The sequence below is a fragment of the Zophobas morio genome, unplaced genomic scaffold (assembly GCF_036711695.1).
Source record: "Zophobas morio isolate AGI-343-1 ecotype UQ-CSIRO unplaced genomic scaffold, CSIRO_AGI_Zmor_V1 ptg000007l, whole genome shotgun sequence".
Taxonomy (NCBI): Eukaryota; Metazoa; Arthropoda; class Insecta; order Coleoptera; family Tenebrionidae; genus Zophobas; species Zophobas morio.
In genome coordinates this window covers 9338332-9364808 of record NW_026972112.1, presented here as the reverse complement: position 1 = coordinate 9364808, position 26477 = coordinate 9338332, and the positions used below count along the sequence as shown (strand labels likewise).

Below are 26477 nucleotides of genomic sequence, written 5' to 3'. Positions count from 1 at the left end.
GTCTTATTTTGGCAAGTGTTAGACTGATTTTTGCAAATGACATATCCTCTAAGAAAATAAGGGTGGGTGGGCGGGGCTAGTACTTGTTAAAATAAGACTGATTTTGGCAGATGATCCACTCTTTTAAGAAAATAAAGGGTGGGTGGGGGGGGCTAGTACTTGTTAAAATAAGACTGATTTTGGCAGATGACCCACTCTTTTAAGAAAATAAAGGGTGGGTGGGGGGGGGGGCTAGTACCTTTTCTTAAAAGAGGAGATCATTTGCCAACATGAGTCTTATTTTGGCAAATATTAGCCTGGCCTACCCGCCTTTTATTTTCTTAGAGGGCAGGTTATTTGGTAAATATTAGCAAATTTCGACCCATTTTCGACGACTTTAAAAATTTAACTAAATACTTTTTCTTGTAGATTTTGGGGTGCAAAAGTTACTTCCGGCCTCATTTCTTCGACAACTTGAACCTTTTTTCCAGAATTAGTTCATTAATTCAGTACATTGAAATATCACAATTTTTAAAAATTTCAAAAAATTCAATAAAACACGTACAGAAAGAAAATTTTGCGTCATTTTTGCAAGTAAGTGCATGTTTTCAAGTTCAGTTCGGATTGCAGAGTTTTTCTTCGGATTAAAGAGATATCGATTTCAACTAGCCTCTGTTTGGATTACTGGATGTGCGGATAATCGTGGGTTCGGATTATAAAGGTTATACTGTATGTCATAAAAAATATTTGGAATTTCTGTCTATTACACTTGATTAAACAATCAAATTAAATAAAATGTTATTAAATTTGAATAGGATTTACCATGCAAAATTTTGAGGTGGCGCCAGTAAATTGTAGATGGAGATAATTAAACAAATTTTCTACAAGATATGCATGCCTTCAATTAGCTTTTCTGCCTAATAAAAATCAACACAAATGACAGACAGACAGAAACGGGAGACTTATTATTTCATATTCTAGGAGTCATGAAACGTAGAAAAGCATGACCTAGTACAATGCTTCCTCAGTTTACACTCGGGAGGTAAAAACGAAGTTGACTTCTTGAACTTGAAATTTAGAAGGTTTATAGTTTTTTTCTTATTTTTAATTTAAATCATAAGGGTTAAAATTTGAAAAAAATCCCTAACCCTGATCCTTATTTTTTTGAGTGTGAAAAAATTTGGAGCGACACCAGGTGTCTTCTTTTAGAGAATATGAGAGAATTTTGAGGGCATCTTGTGTTTTACTATTGAAAGAATTAAAGAAACCTTGGGACCTCTTTCGAAAAAACTATATTTTATTGTTAAATTTTCCTATTTTCTAAGTAGACATTTGTAACAATAGTTCACTCACATGTATCTCAAGCTCTGAAGTCCGTGAAACGCTCTCACGTGCAAGTTCTTCAAGCGAAAGTTCCCCTTCAGGCTCCTGAAACATTCCATTACGAGATGAATTATTCAGCGCAGAACAGATTCTGTTACAATTAACACCACAAAAGGAACAACGTGCAAACTTTTCTAATTGTTTTGCTAAATCGTCTAATTCGATAACCAAAATGTAAGCCCCCGCATTATCCAACCAACTCTGGGGGCGTCACCTCTTCATTTGCGTCGTCACAAAGAAGCCACTACGGTTAAAAACGGCACACATAAATCCGCGTTTACTCACAATTTGGCAATTTCCGAACCGCCGAAAGCCGCCTCCTCCACGAGTTGTAAATCGTTGTAGTTGAGTAATCTGGAAATAGATTAGGGGGTAAAAATTTCATGTACGTGGAAATTTATGGGGTTATTATTTTTGAGTTCGCGTATTAATAAAACGGAATTATTGCAGGGTTTATTTGTTCGAGTTTGTTATGAAAAATTTGCCGATGCGCCGGCTTTGTTGCGAGGTATCGGAAAATTTTGCGTAAAATCGACGAACAAAAAATTTGAATTTGCAATATGTGGAAGTTGATAGATGTTGCTTCCAGGCAGTTTTTATGGAGTGGGGTGGAATACAATTAAACATAATTATACCGTACGATAAAAAAACGCAAGGGGGCGGTGTGACTGTTGTTTACAAAAATTAATTTTCTGCGTTTTAATTGAAAAAGGAATGAACAACAATTTAGTAATAAATCAATTTTGGTTTCAGCTTCGTTATAAAAAATTAAATGTCTCTTATAAATTTGGTGGATGCGCCGGGTAAAAATAAAACTTTTGCAATTATATAAAGTTCTAAACACGTCCAAACCCCGACTTTTATTCTTACTTAGTTAAATTATTAACGTCTTTTTATAATTTAAACACCATAAACGTCTACTATGTGATTTATGTTTGCTTACTCCCTCTTCTTTTCTTCACATGCCATCATAATCCCTCTTTATCTCCCACACGCACAGATTTTTCACCCTTTTTTGTTATCCCCTAAAAATCACCCTTGCGTGACAACTTACAATTGCTCGGCTTTCACCCTGCTGACTTGCCGGCTGGAGATCCTCTGAATGCGGTTGTGCTCCAGATCTCTGTAATAACACAAACAACTAATGATAAAACGCTAACAAAGACGTTAACGACCAACTATCTTACACAACTAGTGTCGCATGTTTATCGCTGCGAGTTCAGATCATCAATTTTTAACGCGATTTTTATGTCAGCGGGAAGATAAACGTCGCCCCGAGGAAATAAGAAAAGTCAAAGCCATATATTAATAAATTATAATATTTTTCGAGCGGATGCTAGATTTATATTGAGCCCCTAGCAGAGTGTCCACCTTTGTTTGCTTAATTGATTTTTTGGACTTCATTATGCGGACACGTGCCGCATGACCGAAATTGGTAAAGTCTATTTAAATTGATAGATTTTGCATATATTTGCATTAGAAATTGATTCGGTGCATGACGAGGGGAGGCGAAATTGGAAAAATTGAGCCAGGAGTGTCAGATTTCAGGTGAAGTGGCTTTTTGAGTTGAGAGCAGATTTAAAACAGTTATCCATTACGTGTTATACAAACTAGTTATATATCCATATTACTTGACGCAATCAATACTTTTAGAGTGGTACCTCAAAATCGAGAAACACAAAATGGTACTTATTTCGTTATTCAAGAACCACTGCTCTTGAGTGAACGATCTTGTTGACGGTAAGTCACCCTTTTCAGAAGTCCTAGTACCGTTTTTCTCAGAACTTCTATAGGTCTGTGCGTAAGAGTTTATACACACCCTCACCAAACGTACCCCTCCGTACGTCGGTATCAACATGCACTTCAAAGAACACCCATAGCAGACCACACGCCCACACCCTCTATAGTTGTACCTCCTATTGAACATGGAAAAGGTCGGCAACTCATACCCTCGACAACTTCGTCATTTCCTTTGGTGGGTACCACAAATTGCTTCCAAACTCAAAGAACCAAACGATTGAAGCAACTGACACTCAGGCACCTTCAGCAAGCGAGTAAAATCTACACTTTTCTCGTCGCCTCGTCGCAACAGATCGTCGCATTTCTCAACACCGAGGACCTCAGAACTTCTAGCCTAGCTGGGAGTTCATCCGTAGAACCTCCTGGATGCTTAGAGGTCCGTTGATTAAGCACAGTTGCTCTTGGTCGGTTACATTAAAAACGATGAGAAGTTTTAGGTTGACTTGCACGTTTTTGAGGAACAGGTCGTCGGTTAAGGGGACTCGCTAGACGAGGTATAACATTTTTTTGCTTTTTTGTATGAAAAAATGATATTAATATAGATGTGTCATACATCAAACTGCAGCTTTTTTCATATTCTAGGGCGCAGAGACCAGTTCAATCAACTAAAAAAATATGGCTGAGAAATATCGTAAAAAAGCACCATTTTATGTTTTCTTTTCAAGTTTTTTGAGTCATAACCATCATAAAATCGCTTGAAAATTCGCACATGGATAAAACATCACTTTTTACAGGGCGCAGAATCATTAAATGTTTGTTAGTGGTACAATTTGTTTAAATAATAATGTGTTTATTAAAATCAAAATATACCACAAATTAATGCAAAATACGTCGAATAATTTTAACCGGAATATCAGAGGAAAATTAATGATCTATTGGTTAGCAGAGTTTTTAACCAAAACTAACAGTTATTGAAAAAAATGGGTATCAATTCGACAGAATTTGAGCAGCTAGTTCCGTACTTTGCCGATAGGAGCGCCACTAAAATTTACGGAAGCGACTTTCAGGTATAGTTTCCTCAAACCTATAAGGCGTTTATGGCTTTGACGTTTAAAGTACTTTACAGCCGACCGTTCATAAAGCTTAGTAAATGTAAACCATGCCACGTGCCAGGGACGGCCGAGACGCGAAGGACCGGACTAAGAGTAATTTTGTTTTCAACGTTTCTTCCGTACCTTAATTATTTAATCTTTATTCTGCACATTTGAAAATATTATTAAGATACTTAAAGCAAAAAACATAAAATCTTTAATAAGTACGATCGCAATTATAGAAAACTGGTCCACTATGTTTTTTGATAAATCAAATAATTTTGACGATGTCACCGTCCTTTGTTTCAAATCCAGAGGGTAAATTCATATTGCTGTTATATCAAAAATAATACATGACTAGACAGCGAAAAGTATCCAGCAAAATTTTGAGAAATATGATCATGTAATATGCATGAAATTTATGCAAATATGCTGTAACTTTATTAATATATGGAGAGATATGCAGTTGCATATCCTCCAAAAATTGAAAAGAAGTGTAATAACACAACTAAATTTATTTACAAATTATAAAAACAGGTTTATCAAGCTTAATTTTTTTAATAACAAATACATAGATAAATAAAATTTTTTAAAATTATTATTGTCTTACACTAAATAGTGACAAATAAATAAAAATTAATAGTAATAGGCCATTTAATTAGTATTTTTGTAGCAATTTATTTTTAAATACTTTTCGAAATATTGTAGCAAAAAATTTTGCCGATGATCCGAAAACATATATTTGTAAATAGAAATGCGGTTTGTAGCAGAAGCTACAAAACACAGTGCCTTCTTGAAGAATAAATTCAGGAAAAGTCCAGTACAGGGCACGGTTGATAAAACCGTTAATTGTTAATTTAGAAGAGTGGAGTGATGATGACAGTGACTATTTCGATCAATAAATAAGCAGTAGTAGTAGTTACTAAGGGGGAGATTCTCGAAACTCGATAAGGCCTGCAAGGATCCGCAAATTCAAAACCATAGCAACATGTATTGTTGTTGCATTGTATTTGCAGTTTCGATAGCGATTTGCAACTTATCGGAGTTTCCAGAATCTCCCCTTAAGTAAATAGTTGTGTATGTCAAAATTCTAACTAATTTGTTGTAATAAAAAATGATTGAGTACAAAGTTACTTTGTTTTTACTTAAAATAAAAAAATCGTAAGGCGCAGTTGTCGGTAAATGCAAAACTCAGTCCTGCCCTGTTCTTTTACCAGAAAAGGTCTTTTCAGGTAGGTATCGGTGAGTGGGTTTAGGACATCCGGTTGTGACGGCCTATTGAATTATAATGGGAGTCAAATTGGTGTGAAGTCATAAACGCCTTATATGTTTGAGGGAACTCTAAAACCCTTATCGTATGCTTTACCATAAGTTGATTGTTAGAGTTCTCGGCTGATTTTTCTAATTTATGTCAAGGAACTCAGCTTTATAACAAGCCGCCAGGACCGGCCGTAGTAATCTATTGTTAAGAAAATTAACTTTTACGCAATGAGGTACTATCATAAAACCGAATTAAAACTGGGGAACTATAATATTTTTACTCCACTCAGGATCCTCAAATCAATACACATTATTACTAAAAATTCATTGTAATATTATTGTTTATATATATTTTGCTTTCTTAATTAATAAAACTAATAAACATATTTATAATAATAATAAAAAAATATATAAAATACAGCTTTTGTTTAACACGTATAAGTAGCTAAGTGTATCTACTACTTATCCCAGAAAGGAGGTGTTTTAAAAAAGCCCTACGCCCAGTAACTTCTCCCTTCATTGTTTACTCGAAAAAAGTGCTCGTATATGTTTTCATTTGCCGAGAGATCATTTTCAAAATATATTTATAATAAAAATATGCAAGTCTTGGTGATGAAAAATGTACTCCTAATAAATTATTAAAGTACATAAAAAAATAGAAACAAATTTTACTTATTTTAAAAAAATCTCTCGCAAAGGCAGGTTCCTCTTTCTTCTTGAATCAATTATTTCGGGCAATAATGCGCCAAAGCAAAATCTGCCAAGTTTATCTGCCATCTTTTTACATATATTTCTTCGTCTTTATGAATTGTTTCTATATTTATTCCATTGGGTGTCCATACAACAAAATAAACTTGTGAAATACCCGTAACAAGCATTTGTCCCTGGACTTGAAATGTACAAAATTTGATTATTTTTTTTCTAACCGCTTCTTCGGGAGACAAATCTTGCGATTTTGAAGGGCATTTAATTTCGACTAATGCACTCCTATCCTCTAGAACCCTGTCTGGACTAGCAGCCAAGTAAGGAAATTGTTTGGAAATAAACAAGCCACACCGTTCAGTTTTTATATTTTTATTTATTTCGAAACACTTGACAGCTTTTTCCTCACTTTGCTGTCCATAGTATTTTTAACTGTTACCTCTAAATGTACTGTACAACAGAGACTCCACAGTTTTAGCTATTGCTGTAGTCGGTCTAAGTTTGTAAATACGTCCAAAATTTGAAGCCGTAACCCTAATTTCTCTTTCTTTTGCCCAAATGTGCCTGTTGCCTAGTGTCTATTTAAATTTGGTCTAAATTCAAAGATAATTTTCTCAAAAAAACCTCTTTGGCTGTCACAAATGTTTCTACATCCATGACAGGATTTTCTAAAAAATATTTAAACTATAATCGCAGTCGGGACCAGCATACGTACATTTTTTTACGACATATTTTTTTACGAATACTTTGTCTAAGACGAGCTTAGTTTATAGACGAAGAATATTTTTTTGTTATTAAACCAGGACCGTTTTAATCACAATATATTTACTTATCCCCTCTAAAAAATTGATGATGTCAGCTCAAAATTTTGCTGAATAAATCCTATCTAAATTGTATAAAATATGATGAGTCTCTTCTTGTGATTTATCATTCCATTCATGTTTTTTGGATTTGCGTATACAGGATGACCCCAAAAATTAATGAATGCGTAAATTTATTTTATTGATTTAATCAGGAACTACAGAACCCAATGCTTTGAAATCTTGCAAATGTTTTAAGGTTATAAAGACAATAATAAATTTTTAGTTCAAATATATTTGCTTATCCCTTCCAAAAAATTGATGACGTCAGCTCAAAAGTTTGCCGTATAATCCTATTTAAAATTTACAAAATATGATGAGTTTCTTCTTGTAATTTATCATTCCATTAATATTTTTTGGATTCGGATATACAGGGTGACTCAAAAAATTTAATGAATGCGCAAATTTATTTTATTGATTTAATCAAGAACTACAAAACCGAATGCTTTGAAATCTAATGTGAAAAAAAAACATAATAGACGTGCAGTCGTCACGTTTCCGATAGCGAGGGAAGTAGTGTCTAAACTCTTTAGACTAATTTTTTTGATTTTGCCATTTTTCCATTTCTCAATTTTTCAATGTTTCAGTTTGGGATTTTTTCACTGTTTCGATTCTTTAATTTTCCTTCCATTTTTAGGTTTTTCAATATTTCAGCTTTGGAATTTTGCAATATTTCGTTTCTTCAATTTTTCAAATTTTTGATATTGTGTTTTCTCGGTTTTTAAATTTTTCGATATTTTAATTTTTCAGTTTTTAAAGTTTTAGGCTTTTAGATTTCTCACTATCTCGACTTTTCGATTTTTCAGTTCCATGATTTTTCAATTTGTTGAATTTTTAAATTTTAGATTTTTTGTTCTCGATCATTCAATTTTCTGAGTTTTCAGGCTTAGATTTTTTTTGTTGTTCAATTCTTGGATTTTTAAAATTGTTGTTTTTTAAATTTTCCTATTTATCAACTTACTGGGATTTCAATATTTTGATTTTTTGATTGTTCAATTTCTCGATTTTTTGAATTTTTAGTTTTTGATACGATTTTTTTTTTCAAAAATTTTCAGTTTTTCAATTTATTAACTTCACGATATTTCAGTTTTACGATTTTAATTTTTTTTTATTTTTCAGTTTTTAATTTTTGACGTTTCTAAATTTTTCGATTTTTCAATTTTTCGATTAACTGATTTTTTGATTTTCCCATTTCTCTATTTCTTGATTTTTCAATTCTTTCTTCAATTGTGATTTTTCAATTTTACGATTTCTGGATTTTTCAATGTTTCAGTTTTGGATTTTTTCACTTTTCCGATTCTTCAATTTTCTTTCCATTTTTCAGTTTTTCAAGATTTCAGTTTTGAATTTTTTCACTCTTTCGATTTTTCAATTTTCCTTCCATTTTTCAGTTTTTCAGTATTTCAGTTCTGAGATTTTGCAATGTTTCGGTTCTTCAATTTTTCCATTTTTTGATGTTTCGATTTCTCGGTTTTTCAATTTTTCGATAGGTATTTTAATTTTCCAATTTTTAAGTTCTAGATGTTCCGTTAATTTTTTGTTTTCCTTGATGTTTCGATTTTTAAATTGTTTAATTTTTAGATTGTTCAATTTCTCGATTTACAAATTTTTCAATTTTTCGGTTTACCGATTTTTTTCATTTAAAATGTTTCAATTTTTCAATTATTAAGTTTTCGATTTTTCAATTTTGGTGTAATTTGAAAACGGTATTAATAATACATTTAGGCGAAGAAACTAATAGACGGGCTTGATAAGCCTTGTTGCTCTACAGTATCTAAATTTTGTTTGAATAATATAATAATTATCTCGAATATTAAAATTAATATGTCAAAAGAATACGAGAAATGATTATTCTGTGCTGAAGGTATGTTGTGGGCCGCCTGTCATAAATTATCATTATTCTGCATTATCGGCTTACGATACTTTTATGACCCATGTCCGGTAGTCGTCTATCCCAGCGCGTCAGGTAGATTAAAAGAAGAATTGCTGGTTGCGTTTAAGGCAACAAATGGCGCCCAATTCAAACTTGTCTCTCGTCTAGCGTTCCCCCTTAAGTTGTTGTCTAGGTAGTCGGCTATGAATTGGAGGTACTCGAGATTGCGCAAGATGGTCAGGAGATTGGGGCAAATGTTGATAGCGTGTTGAAACAGGAGGCTATCAAGGATGGTTTTGATTTTGATTAAAGGGATGTTTGGGTCCATGATTTTGGACAGGTACATGGTGATGTTGCAGAGGGTGTCCTCGGAGGGTTCATAAAGTTGGATGAGGTCCAGTAAATGGTGCAGCTACAGGTTGATTCTTGTGGTAGAAGTCTTCAACCGATCGATCTATAGACACTTGCAGCTTCCTATTTTTCAGCAGAAATCAATTTGGAAGAAATCTTCGTCATTGCTGAAATATTAGAAAGCGACGACATTTCTAACGACGATGATGATGGTTGAACCTTCTTTGGATTCAGAAAAAAAGTACTTCAGGATTCACCAAATTGCTCTCCACCAGAACAAACGAGAACTTAAGGAAAACCAAACCGTGAAGTACCTATATAGCCAAGTTTAGGAAACACAACTTGGATTTGGACGAAGCTATATCATGGGAAGCAGAGCTGTTCAGTACTTCAAGTAAAAGTACTTGAAGTAATACTTCAAGTACTTTAAGTACTTCAAGTACTTTACTTGAAGTACTTTTATATTTAGGTACTTGGTACTTGGTACTTGAAGTATTTCTAAAATGTCATAAATATGTCATTTGAGAGTGGATGACGACAGCAGAAGGGTCGGAGATCTGTGTAAAATTTTCAGCGATGTAAAGTTGTGAATAAGTATATGAATTTTGTCTTTTCTGTATTTTGGTTTGGAACTAACTTTGCGGGTAGTTTTTCAGTACCTTCCCGGTACTCCAAAGGAAATGGGGTTTGTTGACGTACCTGCTAAAGTGCAAGGTCGGATTTGAAAATATTTGAGAAATGATTCAGTACTCGTTCAAAAAGATATTTATTCTTTCATTAGTTTATTAACCCCGCCGTGTATTTGTCAGTAAGAAGCCTGGTCAGGGCGGAGAACTCGGCAGGGGATTATCCCTTTTATTATAATAGCAATAGCTGATGGCAGGTACAGACTTTCATATTCGCCTCTTCCTCGTAGAATTTAAACACAATTTTATGTTAAATATTTTGCATTTTAATTTTCTTTATCATATTAGACACTCGTTTTTTACCAAATTTTCTTTTTTTGTTTATACATGGTTCAGCCATATAAACTTAGTTTGTTATTACTACTTATATTTTCTCACATTACAGTTTCAAATAATCTGTTAATTTGTATGAATTATTTGAACACCAACAATTTAAAAATACGTAATGCAGAAAAACAATGATTTTAAAAGTCACACTAATTAGTGTCATTTATCTTTCCTGTGCGGATTTTATTTATTACCGTACAACAACTTTTCGTATTACATAAACCCAATATTGTTCAAAATGAAATATGTTTTGTGAAACTCGGCTCGTAGTACTAATGTTTTTTCTAATCCAGTTGATACGATCATGATTGTATGGTTTTGATGAGTACCGAATTGTACTTTGATATTGCTCGAAGGACCTTTGTTTTGTTGTGTGCGAAATAATAGACAGCGTTCGGTTTCGATGTTTAAATACAGGACGGTTACAGAAGTACTGAATTTACATTTGTATTTACAATATCAGGTAAAGATACCCAAACGGGTCAGTGGCCGCTTCCGTAAATGGAACAAAATACATATTCACATTATAAAAAAATACAAAGTTAATGAAATTCGCGATTAGTTAGTATAATTGCCTAGATAAATACACCCCTACGAAATATTTTAACAATAATAAATTTAGTACATATTTACCTGAATTTTCGCAAAACCCGTTGTTAGGCATTCCCTGAAGTCATTGTAGTTATCAGTTACTAATGTCATCTTCTTTGGGTTTTCAGGTAAAAATAAAAAATAAGCCAATCGAAAATGTAAAGGAAAATTCTGAAAGTATTGTGGCATTAGAGGAACAAAATTTTGTAAAAATGGACGGAACAGCATTACAAACCTATTATTTGTGATTTGTCAGTGTAAAGTTACACTCTTAGTTAGACAAACATCGTAGTGATTCGTGTTTACTATTTAGTCACTGTAGTATTTAGGTTAATTTAATAATTTTTAGAATAGTAAATACGTAAGTCGAAATTCTCAGCATTTTTGCTAACCGCAAAAGTAAAAAACGACTAATTACTTTGATCACCTTGATATTTTTCAAGAGTTATAGTTTTCGCTGAAAATGGACTCTCGTTTTAGGCATTTTATTTTTTATTTAAAAAATTCATACGTTTTTTTTGAAAATACAACATAGTGACTTAAACATTTTTATGTCACGAGCATGTATATGTATCGCACTGCTCTTAAAATTTTTTTCTGAAAAATTTCAGTTTCACAAATCCGGCCCTGTGCACTTTCACAATGGGTAATGATTAAGGGTGCTGTAAACTACCCACAAACTTAAACACGGAACCGGTTCATAAAATTTATATATTTTTAACACAACTTTATTAAAAAATCAGAACGTTTTGGTGGTGAACCAAAATTCAAAATATTAAAAAAAGGCAACAGAAGCCTGAGAAAATACCATACAGCGCCGATGTTTTTGTTATAAATTAATAGTAAGCAAAGCCGTCATGTATTTTATTTTAAATTTTAAATTAGCAATATACGTTAATTTTGTCGAAGGCATTGTGTCAACAGAAAGATGTAATAGTATTTCAAAAGAATATTGTTTATAAATAACATAGTATTATTAACAAGTGAGGTACCATTCTGCATTTAAGTTGATGCTTATGCAATTTTTTATGTGGGGAAATATGTATTATTGTATACTTAAATTCTGAGTATAAAAAAATTCAGTTCTAAAATATATTAAGCTTTTTTAAAAAAGCAGGAAAAGTTATCTAATTCTACTGTATTTCAAATAATTAGAAAGTACTTGAAGCATTTTCAGTACTTCAAGTATTTGTAAGTACTTGAAGTATACCTCCAGTACTTCAAGTACTCGTAAGTACTTGAAGTAATATACTTGGCTTGTACTTCAAGTACATTTGAAAAGTACTTGATACTTGAAATACTCTTGCTGAAAGTAAGTACTTGGTACTTTACTTGAACACTATTTCAAGTAGTACTTTGTACTTGGTACTTCAAGTACTTTTTTTGAGTACTTTGAACAGCTCTGATGGGAAGGTGGTTTTATTGACAAAGATGGCATTTCTTTTCAGCCGATAGTCTATTTATCGTTAGCTATTTATTTATTGATATTTGATTTTGAACGTGCAGGGAAATAACAAGCTGGTTCATTATTATTATTATTAGTGTACCTAAAAATGACAGGCATCAAGGAAAAACTTGTTGACAAACAAAGGGTATTCGAGATAGAACATGAGATTTTGTGCATACAAATCCGCTCTTTATTTATGAGATAGCAACACTTTAAAGTTTGAAGTAAACGTAATGATACGCGGCTGACTTCACAATTTTAAAACTAGTAAAGTTTGTACCTCAGGATTTCTCTATTTTACTTACATCATGTGAAGTACCGAAGAAGTGTTCAGCCCGTTCAAGTTCGGCATCTCCTCAAGCCCCGTATTGACGATCCTCCTGAAAAATATTTCTTTTAATATCGGGATCGAGCCTTCTTTATTAAACTTTCAAGCACGGTTGAGAGCATCTCGCAAACATTTGTTCCTTTGGATATTTCCCCCGGAAAGCAATTATCTGCCGCGTCCGCGGCAAATTAAGTGGAAATTGTCTTTTTCTTCCACTCCATATTTATTGCACAAACCCGTAGGCAAGCACTTCGGGCAGGGACAATTTGCATCCGTACGTTGCGGTTTGGCGCATTAGCTTGGCCTAGTGCGAATAACGAGGAGTGGCAAAGACGTATGCTTCCTTAATTAATTCTAATCATTTTGAGGCACATATCGATAGTAATTTCCCCGGGAACTATCAGGGCGGAAACTTATGCAAATTCATGGTAATTATTGTTGTAATTATTGCGTGTAATGGGGTGCGGATGGCGGAAAATTTCTACTTACAGGATTTTCAGTTTGGGTAAATAGGCGCTGAAGACTTCGGGCTGGATCTTGAGAAGCTTGGGCGCGCGATGAATGTAGCTGAAACGAGATATTAGTTTTATTTGTGTTAATTAATCGTTTTGTTGTGTTATTTGATGTCTGTTTCTGCTTTTTACTGAGGATCTAATCAGGCCGTGTTGTTTCCTAATTTAAAGTTTTGATTACTTCGTTGTAGCTAGGACGCTCTAAGTTTTCGCTTTTACATAACGATCTCACTTTTGTGATGGAGGGGATGTCGTAAATTACAAATTTGTAATTTGGTTAATTAAATGGATGTCTGTTGTGTTACAAATTAGATTAGTAAATGTCTGAGAGGGAATTTGGGGACGGTGGAGGTTATTGATAATCGTAAGTGAATAGCTAAGGTCGATAAGGGCATTCTTGGTATGCGAAGGAAACACCTGGATTTTTAAAAATCTATAAAAGTGTAAACACTAAAGTGCAAAGTCAAAATCTAATTTACTTATAGAAATAAACGATAACCAAACAAAGGCACTTTTTTATTTATATTAAGTTAGCAGAATTGTTCTCAAACCTCTACTTTCAGTTTACTTTAGGCTAACATCTTACCTTTTCTCCTGAAATCTGGTGGTTGTTACCGTGAACTGTGGGTAGTTGGAAACGTCATAAAACATGTAGCAGAGTTGTATAGCTTTAATTAACCGAAAAATGTTAAACTTTGACTGCGGCATGGAATTATTTATCATATAGTTAAATATTTTATCACTTTTTTAAAACTATGAACAAAATTTTGTGCTTTATTATTGTATATATAATTAGTTTTATGCCACAAATATAGTTACATAAACAAACAAAATAATGTGTTTCATAATAATGAGAATGTTTTAGTATCCACCTTTTATAATTAATATAATTTAATTCAAAAGTTTTACACACACCTGAACGAAGCTGAAAGTTCTAAATTAATCCTAACATATATTATTACTGAAGTTATTCCATAGCAAATGAATTTTTCAAAAACCTATAAAATATAAAATCTAGAAGTTCCGATTTTTTGTTAGTTCAACCTCTGTTTTACCATTTATATAACCAAAAAAAAAGTATAAGCTGCTCTTTGCAAACACAATTTTAAAGATAACTTTAATTAATTATGCTTCAGAAAAGTATGAATTTTGTAGGTATGTTTCGGACAAAATTTGAGTCGTGTCGTCCCGTATATTTTGCATAACAGCTTTTATAAAACTGCACTAAAATGCATTTGCTGTTAACAGGGACCGAATAACTGTTCTTTGTACGTAGTGGCATACCTAAATATCACTGAATACTGTATAGTTAATCGTTATAGCTCGCAGATACATAGGGAAGTGTTGTAATAGTTTTTGTAAAATAACATAGTCCTGTACTTGTGGTTTTTGAAACCACGTTGAAATCTTATCTTACCCATTTACGCTTAATAACTGCACGCATAAATTGTACACAACACAGTTGTTCTAAAACTACTCTAATTTGCATGAGCAAACAGTACATAAATTATTATTCTACGAAACTGTTTTAATCCCAAATAATTTCCAACTTTCTAATAAGCTTTGCGATATATTTAATGGAGACTGTGTAGTGTCACATCGATAAATAATACGAAGAACGAGAAAAAAAAACTTAATTTGAATGACTATTAAAAAATGGTCCTTCTAGTTCAATAATATGTCAAAAGAAAGATTGCCCTAATTACGAACAAACTTTGAACGAGTTGCAGACTTTGTTTCCGTTCTACTAAATTATGTTCTCGTCTTCATTCGTTTCACTACGATAAGGCCTACAATTCCCTCAAATAATAATCAACAATAAATCCATAAACACAAGTTTAATCTTCCACAGCTTTACCCATGTTGGAATATACATCCCTCAATCTGGACACACATTTAAAACGCTTAAGTATTATAAACATACAACTATTCACATTTTAGCCACTCCGTTAACGATAATCCACACACCGGCAGTGAAGTTTCATTTGAAAACTTTATTATCATCGAAGCGCATTTACTAAATCCCGGACATAAGCTCCGATATTAACTGCACTCGCTGCTGCCGACGTATACTTATTCGAGTTTGTCGTTGGAGAGAAATCAAAAGCAGTAAGCAGATCTGTCAGTATTGTACCTAGGAGTTCGACGTTAATAAACTCATTGTTCACGTTGCAACTTGCCTGATTGTGGAGCCACGAGCCAGATGGGAGATCTGCGTGCTTTAAAACCGCTTGAAACTTTAAATTGGGTCAATTTTTCTTGGTGTTTTTCTTATCGTGTGCTAAGTTCTTAATTTCGAGTGGCGTGCCCGTTAGGGATGGAAATAAGCGGAGATGTACGGTTTAGCAAACTCCGGAAAGTCGTTTCGCTGTTTTTTTATTTTCATTAGAGTTATTTAGATTTTATTTGGAGTGGTAATTTGTAGTAATTTATGGTTACGTTGAATGTTCCACGAAGTTTGTCTACAAAAAAAGGACGTTTACTAATTTTAAAAGACAAAGTTTTTGCGTTTGGATAACTACGATAATTTAAAACAGAGTGACAGGTTTAGACTTATAAGTAAACAAAAAATGTAATTATTTTTATGTATTTGAAACAATTTTGTAATTTATTAGTCCAACAACCATTAATCTTCAGCAAATAATTTGTAAACCCACTAGTTAAAAAAGGTATTATTTTCCTGTGTTATGTTTTAAGAAAAAAGTTTTAAAAATTTAGAGAGATTACAAAGACTAGAAATTTTGGAAACTTGAACATGGTTAAAAGTTTTAGTATTTGTCTAGGAAGAAAATTAGGTTGTGTTGCCTGAAATGATGTCTTAAGAAGATTTAAAACATTCGAATTTTTAGCAAGAGAACACCAAGTTAGCTGTTTTATTCATATTTTTTAAAAGAGAAGGTTGAAAAACAAAATAAAATAGAGAAAAACCAGTTAACCTCAAAGGAAATTGTACCTGGGGTAATTCTCAATACGAATAAATTTAATAATTTATTAATCACGTTATTAACATTTTGGTGGAGAAAACTAAATAAAAAGAATTGTATATAATATGAAACGAATTATAACGTTTTCATTTTAATAAACATTTATAAAAATTATGTGAACTATGAAATTATGAATTACGAAAAACACGCCGTGCAAGCAACTAAGCATCACTAAGGCCAAATACCGGGTGATTTTTTTGATTTGTGAAATTCGACCAAAAAGTAGATCGCAATTTCACTTAGTTTTTAACTTTAAAAAATTGGTCGAAGGTTATTTCTTTAAGTCTAGTCAAAATTATAAAGTGATTTTGCGATTTCTGTTTTATGATAGCATCTATAAGGTAAAAAGCAGTGATGTAATTAACACAAGTGTGGACAATATGAAATATTTTAAAGCAGATATATAACAGACAAAATGTACATATTCGTAATTTCTGGGTACATGCTTAACTTCGACTTTTTATGTTGTGGTGACCAGATTTGAATAATTTGAATTGGAAAACAATTCAGTCAAGAAAATCGTTAAACATAGGCAACCATGTGCACGTTTAGTTATTTTGTGGTGGTTGGTAGCTTTCCTAGGGATTTTTTTTTGTAGGTAGAGGGTAGGTAGTGAGGTTTACTTGTTTGGTAGAGAGTAGGTGGCGCAGTAACGACGACGATGCCACAGTTTACCCAACGCGCGTAGCTAATTCTTGCGGGTTTTTTCTAAGCGGAATATGCGAATTTTCGACCGACGCTAACACGTGAGGTACATTTGTTTCATTGTTTGTAAATTCACAGTTCATGTTAGGATTTTAATCGTTAACTAGTTCTAACACAATTTAACGATCCTGAGATTATTTAGATAAAGCACTTGCTAGGAGATTTCATGAAATTTACTTAATTATGACTCATCCTTTGTTTATAAAGTTATAAATGAGGTTTTTGGATGTTTATACTTAAGTGTTACATTATAATACTTCTTAATTCCTCACACAAGACTGCTAATAGTTCATTTAGGGCAGTTAAAGCAATCTAACGTTGTCCCACTTTGGAAAAGGGACCGTGAAAAGTACGCTGGAATTCATAATATCGTGGATTGAGGGCCTCCAGATTTTTTTTGATTTTGTTAAAGACCGATATTTCTAAGAAATGATGCGGTCCGATATATCCGTCTGTAGATTTTGAACCGCTCTAGAATTCGGCCTGAAAATCAACCAATTCGACTAGAAAACTTAAAGAAATCGAACACTTAAACCAAAATCCAGTATCTCATCTTGTTCCGGAGTTACGAGTTCTCAAATTTGAAATTTGTTTTATAAGTTGTTCGCTAAATAATAATTTAAAATATCAGGAGGCCGGAGTCATTTTTCGAGCCCGGATGGTTGTTCAGGAGGTTTGAATTATTAGGAGAGTAATTTTCAGGCAGATCTAGAGAAATTTTTTTATTTAATTTTTTTGAATGGGTCAAAATTTTCGTTTTAGACCATGTCAAGCTACTTATTTCGCTTAAACGAACTATAATTTATGTAAAAATTACTCTCTTTACTAATTAAACGCTTTTAAAGAAGAATACAATCTCAAAATATTTGTTCAGGGCCTCCAGATTTTTTTTGATTTTTTTAAAAATCGGTATTTTCAAAAAATGATGCGGTCCGATATATCCGTCTGTAGATTTTGAACCGCTCTAGAATTTGGTCTGAAAATCAACCAATTCTACTAGAAAACTTAAGGAAATCGAACAGTGAAAACCAAAATCCAGTATCTTATCTCGTTCCCGAGTTACGAGTTCTCAAATTTGAAATTTATTTTATAAGTTGTTCGCTAAATAATAATTTAAAAAATCAGGAGGCCGGAGTAATTTTTCGAGCCCGGATTGTTGTTCAAGAGGTTCGACTTGTAAGAGGAGTATTTTCAGACAGATGGAGAGAAATGTTTCTATTTAATTTTTTCAAATGGGTCAAAGTTTTCGGCTTAGACCATGTCAAGCTACTTATTTCGCTTAAACGAACTATAATTTATGTAAAAATTACTCTCTTTACTAAGTTAACGCTCTTAAAGAAGAATCCAGTCTTAAAATATTTGTTCAGGGCGTCCAATTTTTTTTTTATTTTTTTTAAAGACCGAAAAAAAAAAGATGCCGTCCGATTTACTCGTCTATAGATTTTGAGCCGCTCTAGAATTCGGCCTGAAAATCAACCAAATCGACTAGAAAACTTAAAGAAATCGGACAGTGAAAACCAAAATCCAGTATCTCATCTCGTTCCGGAGCTATGAGTTCTCAAATTTGAAATTTGTTTTATAAGTTCTTCCTAAAAAATAATTAAAAAATCAGGAGGGCGGAGTAATTTTGCGAGCCCGGATAATTGTTCAGGAGGTTCGACTTGTAAGAAGAGTAATTTCAGACAGATGGAAAGAAATGTTTTTATTTAATTTTTTCGAATGGGTCAAAGTTTCCGGCTTAGACCATGTCAAACTACTTATTTTGCTTAAACGAACTATAATTTATGTAAAAATTACTCTCTTTACTAAGTTAACGCTCTTAAAGAAGAATCCAGTCTTAAAATATTTGTTCAGGGCGTCCAAATTTTTTTTTATTTTTTTTAAAGACCGTAATTTAAAAAAAATTATGCCGTCCGATTTATTCGTCTGTAGATTTTGAACCGCTCTAGAATTTGGCCTAAAAATCAATTAATTCGACTTGAAAACTTAAAAAAATCGGACAGTGAAAACCAAAATCCAGTATCTCATCTCGTTCCGCAGCTACAAGTTCTCAAATTTGAATTTTTTTTATAAATTGTTCGCTAAATAATAATTTAAAAAATCAGGACGCCGGAGTCATTTTTCGAGCCCGGATTGTTGTTCAGGAGGTTCGAATTGTTAGGAGAGTAATTTTCAGACAGATCTAGAGAAATTTTTTATATTTAAATTTTTCGAATGGGTCAAAATTTTCGGCTTACACCATGTCAAGCTATTTATTTCGCCTAAACGAACTATAATTTTTATAAAAATTCCTCTCTTTAGTAATTAAACGCTTTTAAAGAAGAATACAGTCTCAAAATATTTGTTCAGAGCCTCCAGATTTTTTTAAAGATCTATATTTTCAAAAAATGATGCCTTCCGATTTATTCGTCTGTAGATTTTGAACCGCTTTTGAATTCGGTCTGAAAATCAACCAGTTCGACTAGAAAACTTAAACAAATCGAACAATGAAAACCAAAATCCAGTATTTCATCTCGTTTCGGAGTTAGCAGCTGTCAAATTTGAAATTTGTTTTATAAGTTGTTCGCTAAATAATAATTTAAAAAATCATAAGGCTGGAGTCATTTTTCGAGCCCGGATTATTGTTCAGGAGATTCGAATTGTTAGGAGAGTAATTTTCAGACAGATCTAGAGAAATTTTTTTATTTAATTTTTTCGAATGGGTCAAAATTTTCGGCTTACACCATGTCAAGCTACTTATTTCGCTTAAACGAACTATAATTTATGTAAAAATTCCTCTCTTTAGTAATTAAACGCTTTTAAAGAAGAATAGAGTCTCACAATATTTGTTCAGGGCCTCCAAATTTTTTAAAATTTTTTTAAAGATCGATATTTTCAAAAAATGATGCGGTCCGATATATCCGTCTGTAGATTTTGAACCGCTCTAGAATTCGGCCTGAAAATCAACCAATTCGACTAGAAAACTTAAAAAAATCGGACAGTGAAAACCAAAATCCAGTATCTCATCTCGTTCCGGAGTTACGAGCTCTCAAATTTGAAATTTGTTTTATAAGTTGTTCGCTAAATAATTATTTAAAAAATCAGGAGGGCGGAGTAATTTTGCGAGCCCGGATTATTGTTCAGGAGGTTCGACTTGTAAGGACAGTAATTTTCAGACACATCTAGAGAAATTTTTTTATTTAATTTTTTCGAATGGGTCAAAATTTTCAGCTTACACCATATCAAGCTACTTATTTCGCTTAAACGAACTATAATTTATGTAAAAATTATTCTCTTTACTAAGTTAACACTCTTAAAGAAGAATTCAGCCTCAAAATATTTGTTCAGGGCGTCAAAAATTTTTTCGATTTTTTTTTAGAGACCGATATTTAAAAGAAATGATGCCGTCCGATTTACTCGTCTGTAGATTTTGAGCCGCTCTAGAATTCGGCCTGAAAATCAACCAATTCGACTAGAAATCTTAAAAAAATCGGACAGTGAAAACCAAAATCCAGTATCTCATCTCGTTCCGGAGTTAGGAGCTCTCAAATTTGAAATTTCTTTTATAAGTTGTTCGCTAAATAATAATTATAAAAAATCAGGAGGCCGAAGTCATCTTTCGAGCCCGGATTGTTATTCAGGAGGTTCAAATTGTAAGGAGAGCAATTTTCAGAGAGATCCAGAGAAATTTTTTTATTTCATTTCTTCGAATGGGTCAAAATTTTCAGCTTACACCATGTCAAGCTACTTATTTCGCTTAAACAAACTCTAATTGATGTAAAAATTGCTCTCTTTACTAATTAAACTATTAAACGCTCCTGAAGAAGAATCCAGTCCCAAAATATTTGTCCAGGGCCTCCAGAATTTTTTCAAAGATCGATATTTTCAAAAAATGACACCGATGAATTGTTCGGGAAAAAATAAAAAAGAATATCAGGAAGTCCCGGACACAATTTTCGGACCCGGATTATTGTTCTAGAGGTTCGAATTGTAAATAGAGCAATGTTCATTGAGATCGAGATATTTTGTTTTATTTAGTTCTTTGAATGGATACAATTTTTCGGATTTATAATATGTCAAGCTATTTCAGTTAAACAGACCCTAATTTGTATACAATTTGCTCTCTTTACTAACTAGAAACTCAAGAAGAATGATCCAGGATCAAAAGATATCTTCGGGACCTCCAACATTTTTTTGGAAGTTTTTTAACGATATGCCCATAATAATAATAATAATATAATAATACATATATTTACGGAATTATATCCTTGTACAAGTCAAAAGAGATGAACATACATACATACATACATTATATATACATTGTACACTTTAGTGAATACACTACTTCGTCAAAAACAAAAAACAAAAAACAAATAAATTACAAATAATTTACCAGCTCAGGATGGACTTCACATTTGCTTTAAAACAATTAGGTGGTACATTAAAAAGGTCTAGACGGGGATACTCATTTAATAGTTTGCATAATCTGCTAATAGAAAAATGAACCCCATAATTTGTTCGATGATTTGAGACATAGAATATTATATTATACATTATATCTTACCGAATAGCTTGGCACGTGTAGAAAAAATTGTTCCAATGGATAGATAGATAATACAATAGAAATAAAAATAAAAAAGGCTCCCATATTTTTCAAAATTACTTGTCCAGTTTTTAATGCAGTAATAATTTAATAATTAATATTTGCCTAACTCAGCCTCGTGTTATTTTAAATATAAACTATTATTACAAATAACTATTAATTTACCAGAACTTATTTTTGAAACGCAAAAATTTGACACACCGTTACTACAAACGGTTTCAAAAAATTCGAAAAATCATTTATTTAACCTTCTAATTTTTTTCTAATCGAAATTTTGTCATATTTTTTACAATAAATACTAACAACAAGACTGCCGTTATAAATGTTCTTAATACCTGTATTTTCAAGATCAGAAAATAAACAAGAAAGAGAATCTAGATTATGGTAAACAGAAAGCAGGAGTTATTATTTGATAAAATAAACTTTCCATCACTCGAGTACTTGGGCTTGTTTAGAAGTAACATAACAAAAGTGAAATAAGCAAAGTAAAAACTAACTTTAGCACTGAAACATTTTAATCAGATATGAGTAATATTTTTATAAACAAACGCTATTAGTTTAGAAATAGCCACTGAGCTTGTTTTAGAAGTGGTAATAATTAAATGAAAACAGTTCTGCAGCAAAAATAATTTTATTTAAAACAAACAAAAATAACACTACAAATTAACTCAAAAGTAAACTGCCAAATGAATTAAATTTGTTCACCATGAATATAGCGCTCTCTGAATTGAATTTATTATAAGGAAATCAAGATGAATTATAACTGGAAATCTCATTTTATTGAAAACAGATAAATGGAAAAGTGAATGACCCCACCGCAAATCAAAAGTCACAAATCTCTAAATTTTAATCCGATTCTCTTTCTTTTGATCTGCGGAACTGCAAAAGCTCTCCATTACTTCCACCCAAATAAACACAGCAAACGTTTGATTAGTACGTCGGCCCAAATTCCAGCGATTCCCACCATTTCTGGAAGCTATTACAACTTGAGGTCAGTAAAAGCTAATTATCCTAGACATCTCGGCGATGTGTCATTAATCAAGACGACAGGAATTACGATCTCTCCGCTCCAATCTCTACGTGCCTATCAACTTAAAATCGAACTGGGGGAAAATGAGGAACAATCTCTCTAACGAAAAACTGTGCCAGTTGTAACTGTGATTGACCTGTTAATTTTTGAGCTTAAAACAAACATTTAAAACACAAACGAACCAATTTGGCTAACTGCGGGCTAATTATGTCTCAAACGACTTTTATTAAACACATTGAGATTGAGCGCGTCATTTGAATTACCGTTCATGTGGGAAATTAACGCCACTGTTTCTTAATTCGTTTAAGGACGATTGCCGGATTCGTCCTTCGGCTTTGATCAAAACGCGATCAAGCAATTTGGCATTAATTATTGATGAGGAGGAGATAAATCGTGTGTGAAGTGCGTAATGGAGGGCTCTGGGTGTCAAAGGGTGAGAAAGGGATGGTTTGTTATTTGTGTAAGGAGAATCTGGAGGAGGTTTGTGGGAGGTGAAAGTAGAATTTCGCGCTGATTCGGTTTATGGCGACTGTTGACACAAGAATGGAATATCTTCGGGATGAAAGTTTGACGAAATTTAATTATTCTGATGAGCGGTGGGTTACTTACATAGTCTGGAGCTGTCGTAAATGCTGAAATACGCCTGTCTCGAAGTAGTAAAAGTTCTCCAAATTGACGAGAGTCCTGGAACAGAAAATTTAATACCATGATGTTATGATCACACAGATGAGATGCTTAGAAATGTATTTTTAATTCCACCTGTGAGGCAAAGAGCTGCTTTTAGTTTCAGGAAAAGCTTTGTTGCATTAAGATACAAAGGAACTGTGTAATTAAATCCTTTAAATATTATTTCTTGATGTTGTAAGTCGTCTGATCTTTTTTTCCATAGATACCTCGTCAGACCAAACTCTAAAATAAAAACGTCGTAAACCACCCAGAACAGTTCGATTAAACTCGGCAACTTTTCTTCCGATATCACGATTTTACGGGCATCTAATACCCTTTCCGATGTTATTCCTTCGATAAGTTTAGTTAGGTGCAAGGACTCCTGAAACACGTGGGCAGAGCAAACTAAAAAATCCAATAACTTGAGTGCAGAAATATCGAGGTTTTTTTTTATCTTAAAATACCACTCTCTCTGCCAAAGAGTTCTGGCGAATGTTATTTTGTTGATCAAATTGGAGAAATGTCAAATGAATAAGAATTTGTTCGGTTTGGAAAGTTCTCTTGAAATAAGTTTGTTTGCGGGGTTGCGATAATTCTATTAAAAACTGAAGAGTTTTATGGGAAATGGGTTAATTAGAAATCGAACTCGGAGTGTTTCTTTTGACGAGTGTGTAGTTGGATGTGCCTCATTTAGTCGACCATTAAAGAGCTTTCAGTAGTCTGGTGTTTTGTGAGCCTGCATGGCTCGAAACATCAAACCGCAGTTTGATGTCTGACAAACAGCTTTGCTATCTACATCAAAGGTTTTTTGCGCATGTTGATATCATTTAGTCAACATTTCTTAGCGAAGTTACGTTAAACGGGAGGTTATTCGATTTTTGTTGAGTCTGTTTTATCTTCGGTTGGTTGTTAATTATCTCCCCGATTGAAAAGACGTAAGCACAATTTTTTAAACATTTTTATTAGTAAGTACAATTGTCAACGTAAATTCGTTGTTACTAGGTGGAATTCTGGATTATACTACTCGTCCACGAGTCGCGTCGTTATTGATTGAATATCGACACATTTTCAGGCGAATTTTTATTTTTAGTAAAGTCGTAGAGTAAGAAGTGCGAAGTGTATGCATCAAAAATTATTAATACAACAACAGAAACAGAAAAGAGCAAAATTTAAACTTTGTTAATACCTTAAACTGCATTAACTTCACAGAAAACAAAAATTAATTACGCTGGGGTTAGCTGGTTCAGATCAGATAAAGCCAGTTCAAGTCTGGTCTAGTCTGTCTGGTTAGTGCAGATTATATGAAGAAAAGTACCGAGTGACTATTAATATTTGTGATTTTTTGTCAGGTTGAGAACATTTTAAAATTGAAATTTTGGACACCAATTCAGAAGCTGCCATCTTCTCATTGGTTTCTAGACACACTCGTGTCAAAATTGACAATTGTGCCTTGCCTCCTCATCCAAACACTATTTCTTTAGCTAACTAGATAGTAAAGCTCGCTTTTCGAGCACACATTGCAAAAATCGAAGTAAATATACTAATTTCCTTTTTAGATGTTATTCACATTTTTAGCAATTGTGTAAAATAAAGGCTCTCATTCGTCGTCTTCGAGAGATTCATCCGGATTTCGAACCGTTCGCAGTTGACCAACTAAAAGTTGAAAGAGCTGATTACGGTGATCGACCGCCATTCCACCAAATCTAATCGCCCTGTCTTTGGAACAGAAGCTACCTATTTGCCATAAAACATCCAAAGGGGCAAATTCGGTGATGGTGTCACACACACTTTCAGGTGAAAATGGAGCTCCGATGGAGTTTCACTGAAATTGTATCTATATATCCGTTTCGAGCAAAATTGCCTTAGGAAATTTTCTTGAAACTGGGTCAATTTCAGCGTCACCATACAATCTAGAAGTGAATGGGTACATTTCTGCTCCACGGTTGCTACCGATGCAAAAACTCAGTGTCAGCTTTGTGTATTAAAAAACTCCTTGGACAAACAGATTTTGGTTCTCATATTTTTTCTTGTCTTGTAAATTTCATGCCAGAGTTTTCCATTAATCGAGTACGTGGATCAGTAATTTAGCATAAGAGGTATGCCGTTTCGTTCTATCTGCATTGTAAATGAATATGTATTTCTTTAAACGTCTACCTACCTAGATAAAAAAGAGTGTTTGGATGAGAAAACGAGGCACAATTAAACAGGTACAACCTTTTTATAGCGTTCTACCTTGATTGTGCTAGTCTTTTCATCCAATCACTCGGTTCCTAACCTTCCCAACATGAATGATAAGCCCTTCGAATATTGTTGCACATTTACTTTAAACTTAATGACAATTGACAGGTTGGGGCGATCGTTGGTGGCAAATAAGAAATGAGGTCGTTGTTCAGAAGATATGATTACTTAAAAAAATGTGCGTGAAAACGAGTACGTAGTGTGACTACCTAGTTAAATAAAGAGTGTTTGGATGAGAAGACTAGCACAATCAAGGTCGAACGTCATAAAATCGTTTGACCTGTTTAGTTGCGAACTGACATACTAGTATCGCGGCTAATAATTCAGAGTTACCAACACAACAATTTGCTTCAATCACTAATAAATAGTCAACTGATATACCGGGTGTCTGAAAAAACAATTTGAAAAAGTTTTGAATGCCCCAGTGTTTTTATTTTTTTAATTCGGGGGACTTTTGTGTACCCGAGGTGTATTATTTTGGGACCCAATAGAGATTTGTTTTGCAAATTATTGAAAACAATTTTGGGGGACTTTTGTGTTCTATTTTTGGAAAATTCTGATTTGATCTGTCTTTGAGTTAATTTTGGGACCCCGTTTTTTTTTTGGAAAATTTAAAACAATTTTGAGGTTCTAGGTATTCCTGCTTTGAAAGAATATGAAAGTGCTTCTAGCGTCTTTTCTTATAATAAATAATTTAATTAAATTTCTTAGCGGATACGTAAAATCAATCTTGTTTTAGCAGGTACTAGCCCCAACCATCAGCCCTCTATTTTCCTAACGGAGATGTGATTTACCAAAATCGATCTTATTTTAGCAGGTCACTTTAGAAGGATCTTATTGGCCAAAATCAGTCTTATTATAGTAGGTACTAGCCCTCTAAGAAAATAAAAGGCGGGTGGGTGGGGCTAGTATTTGCCAAAATAAGATTGATTTTGCCAATTGATATACCTTCTACCCTACATTTTCTTAGAGGGTATGTCATTTGCGAAAATCAGTCTTATCGTAGCAGGTACTAGCCCCACCCACCCACCCTGTCTTTTCTTAGAGAATACGTCATTTGCCAAAATTAGTCTTATCCTGGCAGCTACTAGCTCCGCCCACCCACCCTCTCTTCTCTTAGAGGGTATCTCATTTGTCAAAAT

At 33.2% G+C, this 26477-nt stretch overlaps 1 protein-coding gene across 3 annotated transcripts in view; it reads right to left on the bottom strand.

The window, feature by feature from the left end:
* The window catches only part of LOC135124088 (lutropin-choriogonadotropic hormone receptor-like), an 86395-nt gene that overhangs the window by 31674 nt on the left and 28244 nt on the right, over positions 1 to 26477 (bottom strand). For 2 of the 3 annotated variants that reach the window (XM_064048952.1, XM_064048955.1), the window contains exons 4-9: positions 23041 to 23115; positions 13108 to 13185; positions 12596 to 12670; positions 2417 to 2485; positions 1648 to 1716; positions 1333 to 1407 (exon numbers count right to left, since the gene is read on the bottom strand). In XM_064048952.1, the coding sequence (XP_063905022.1) occupies positions 1333 to 1407; positions 1648 to 1716; positions 2417 to 2485; positions 12596 to 12670; positions 13108 to 13185; positions 23041 to 23115 (441 nt within the window). Of the gene's footprint in view, positions 1 to 1332; positions 1408 to 1647; positions 1717 to 2416; positions 2486 to 12595; positions 12671 to 13107; positions 13186 to 13716; positions 13830 to 23040; positions 23116 to 26477 lie in introns of those variants that run through there. The other variant, XM_064048953.1, reaches the window with a different exon arrangement.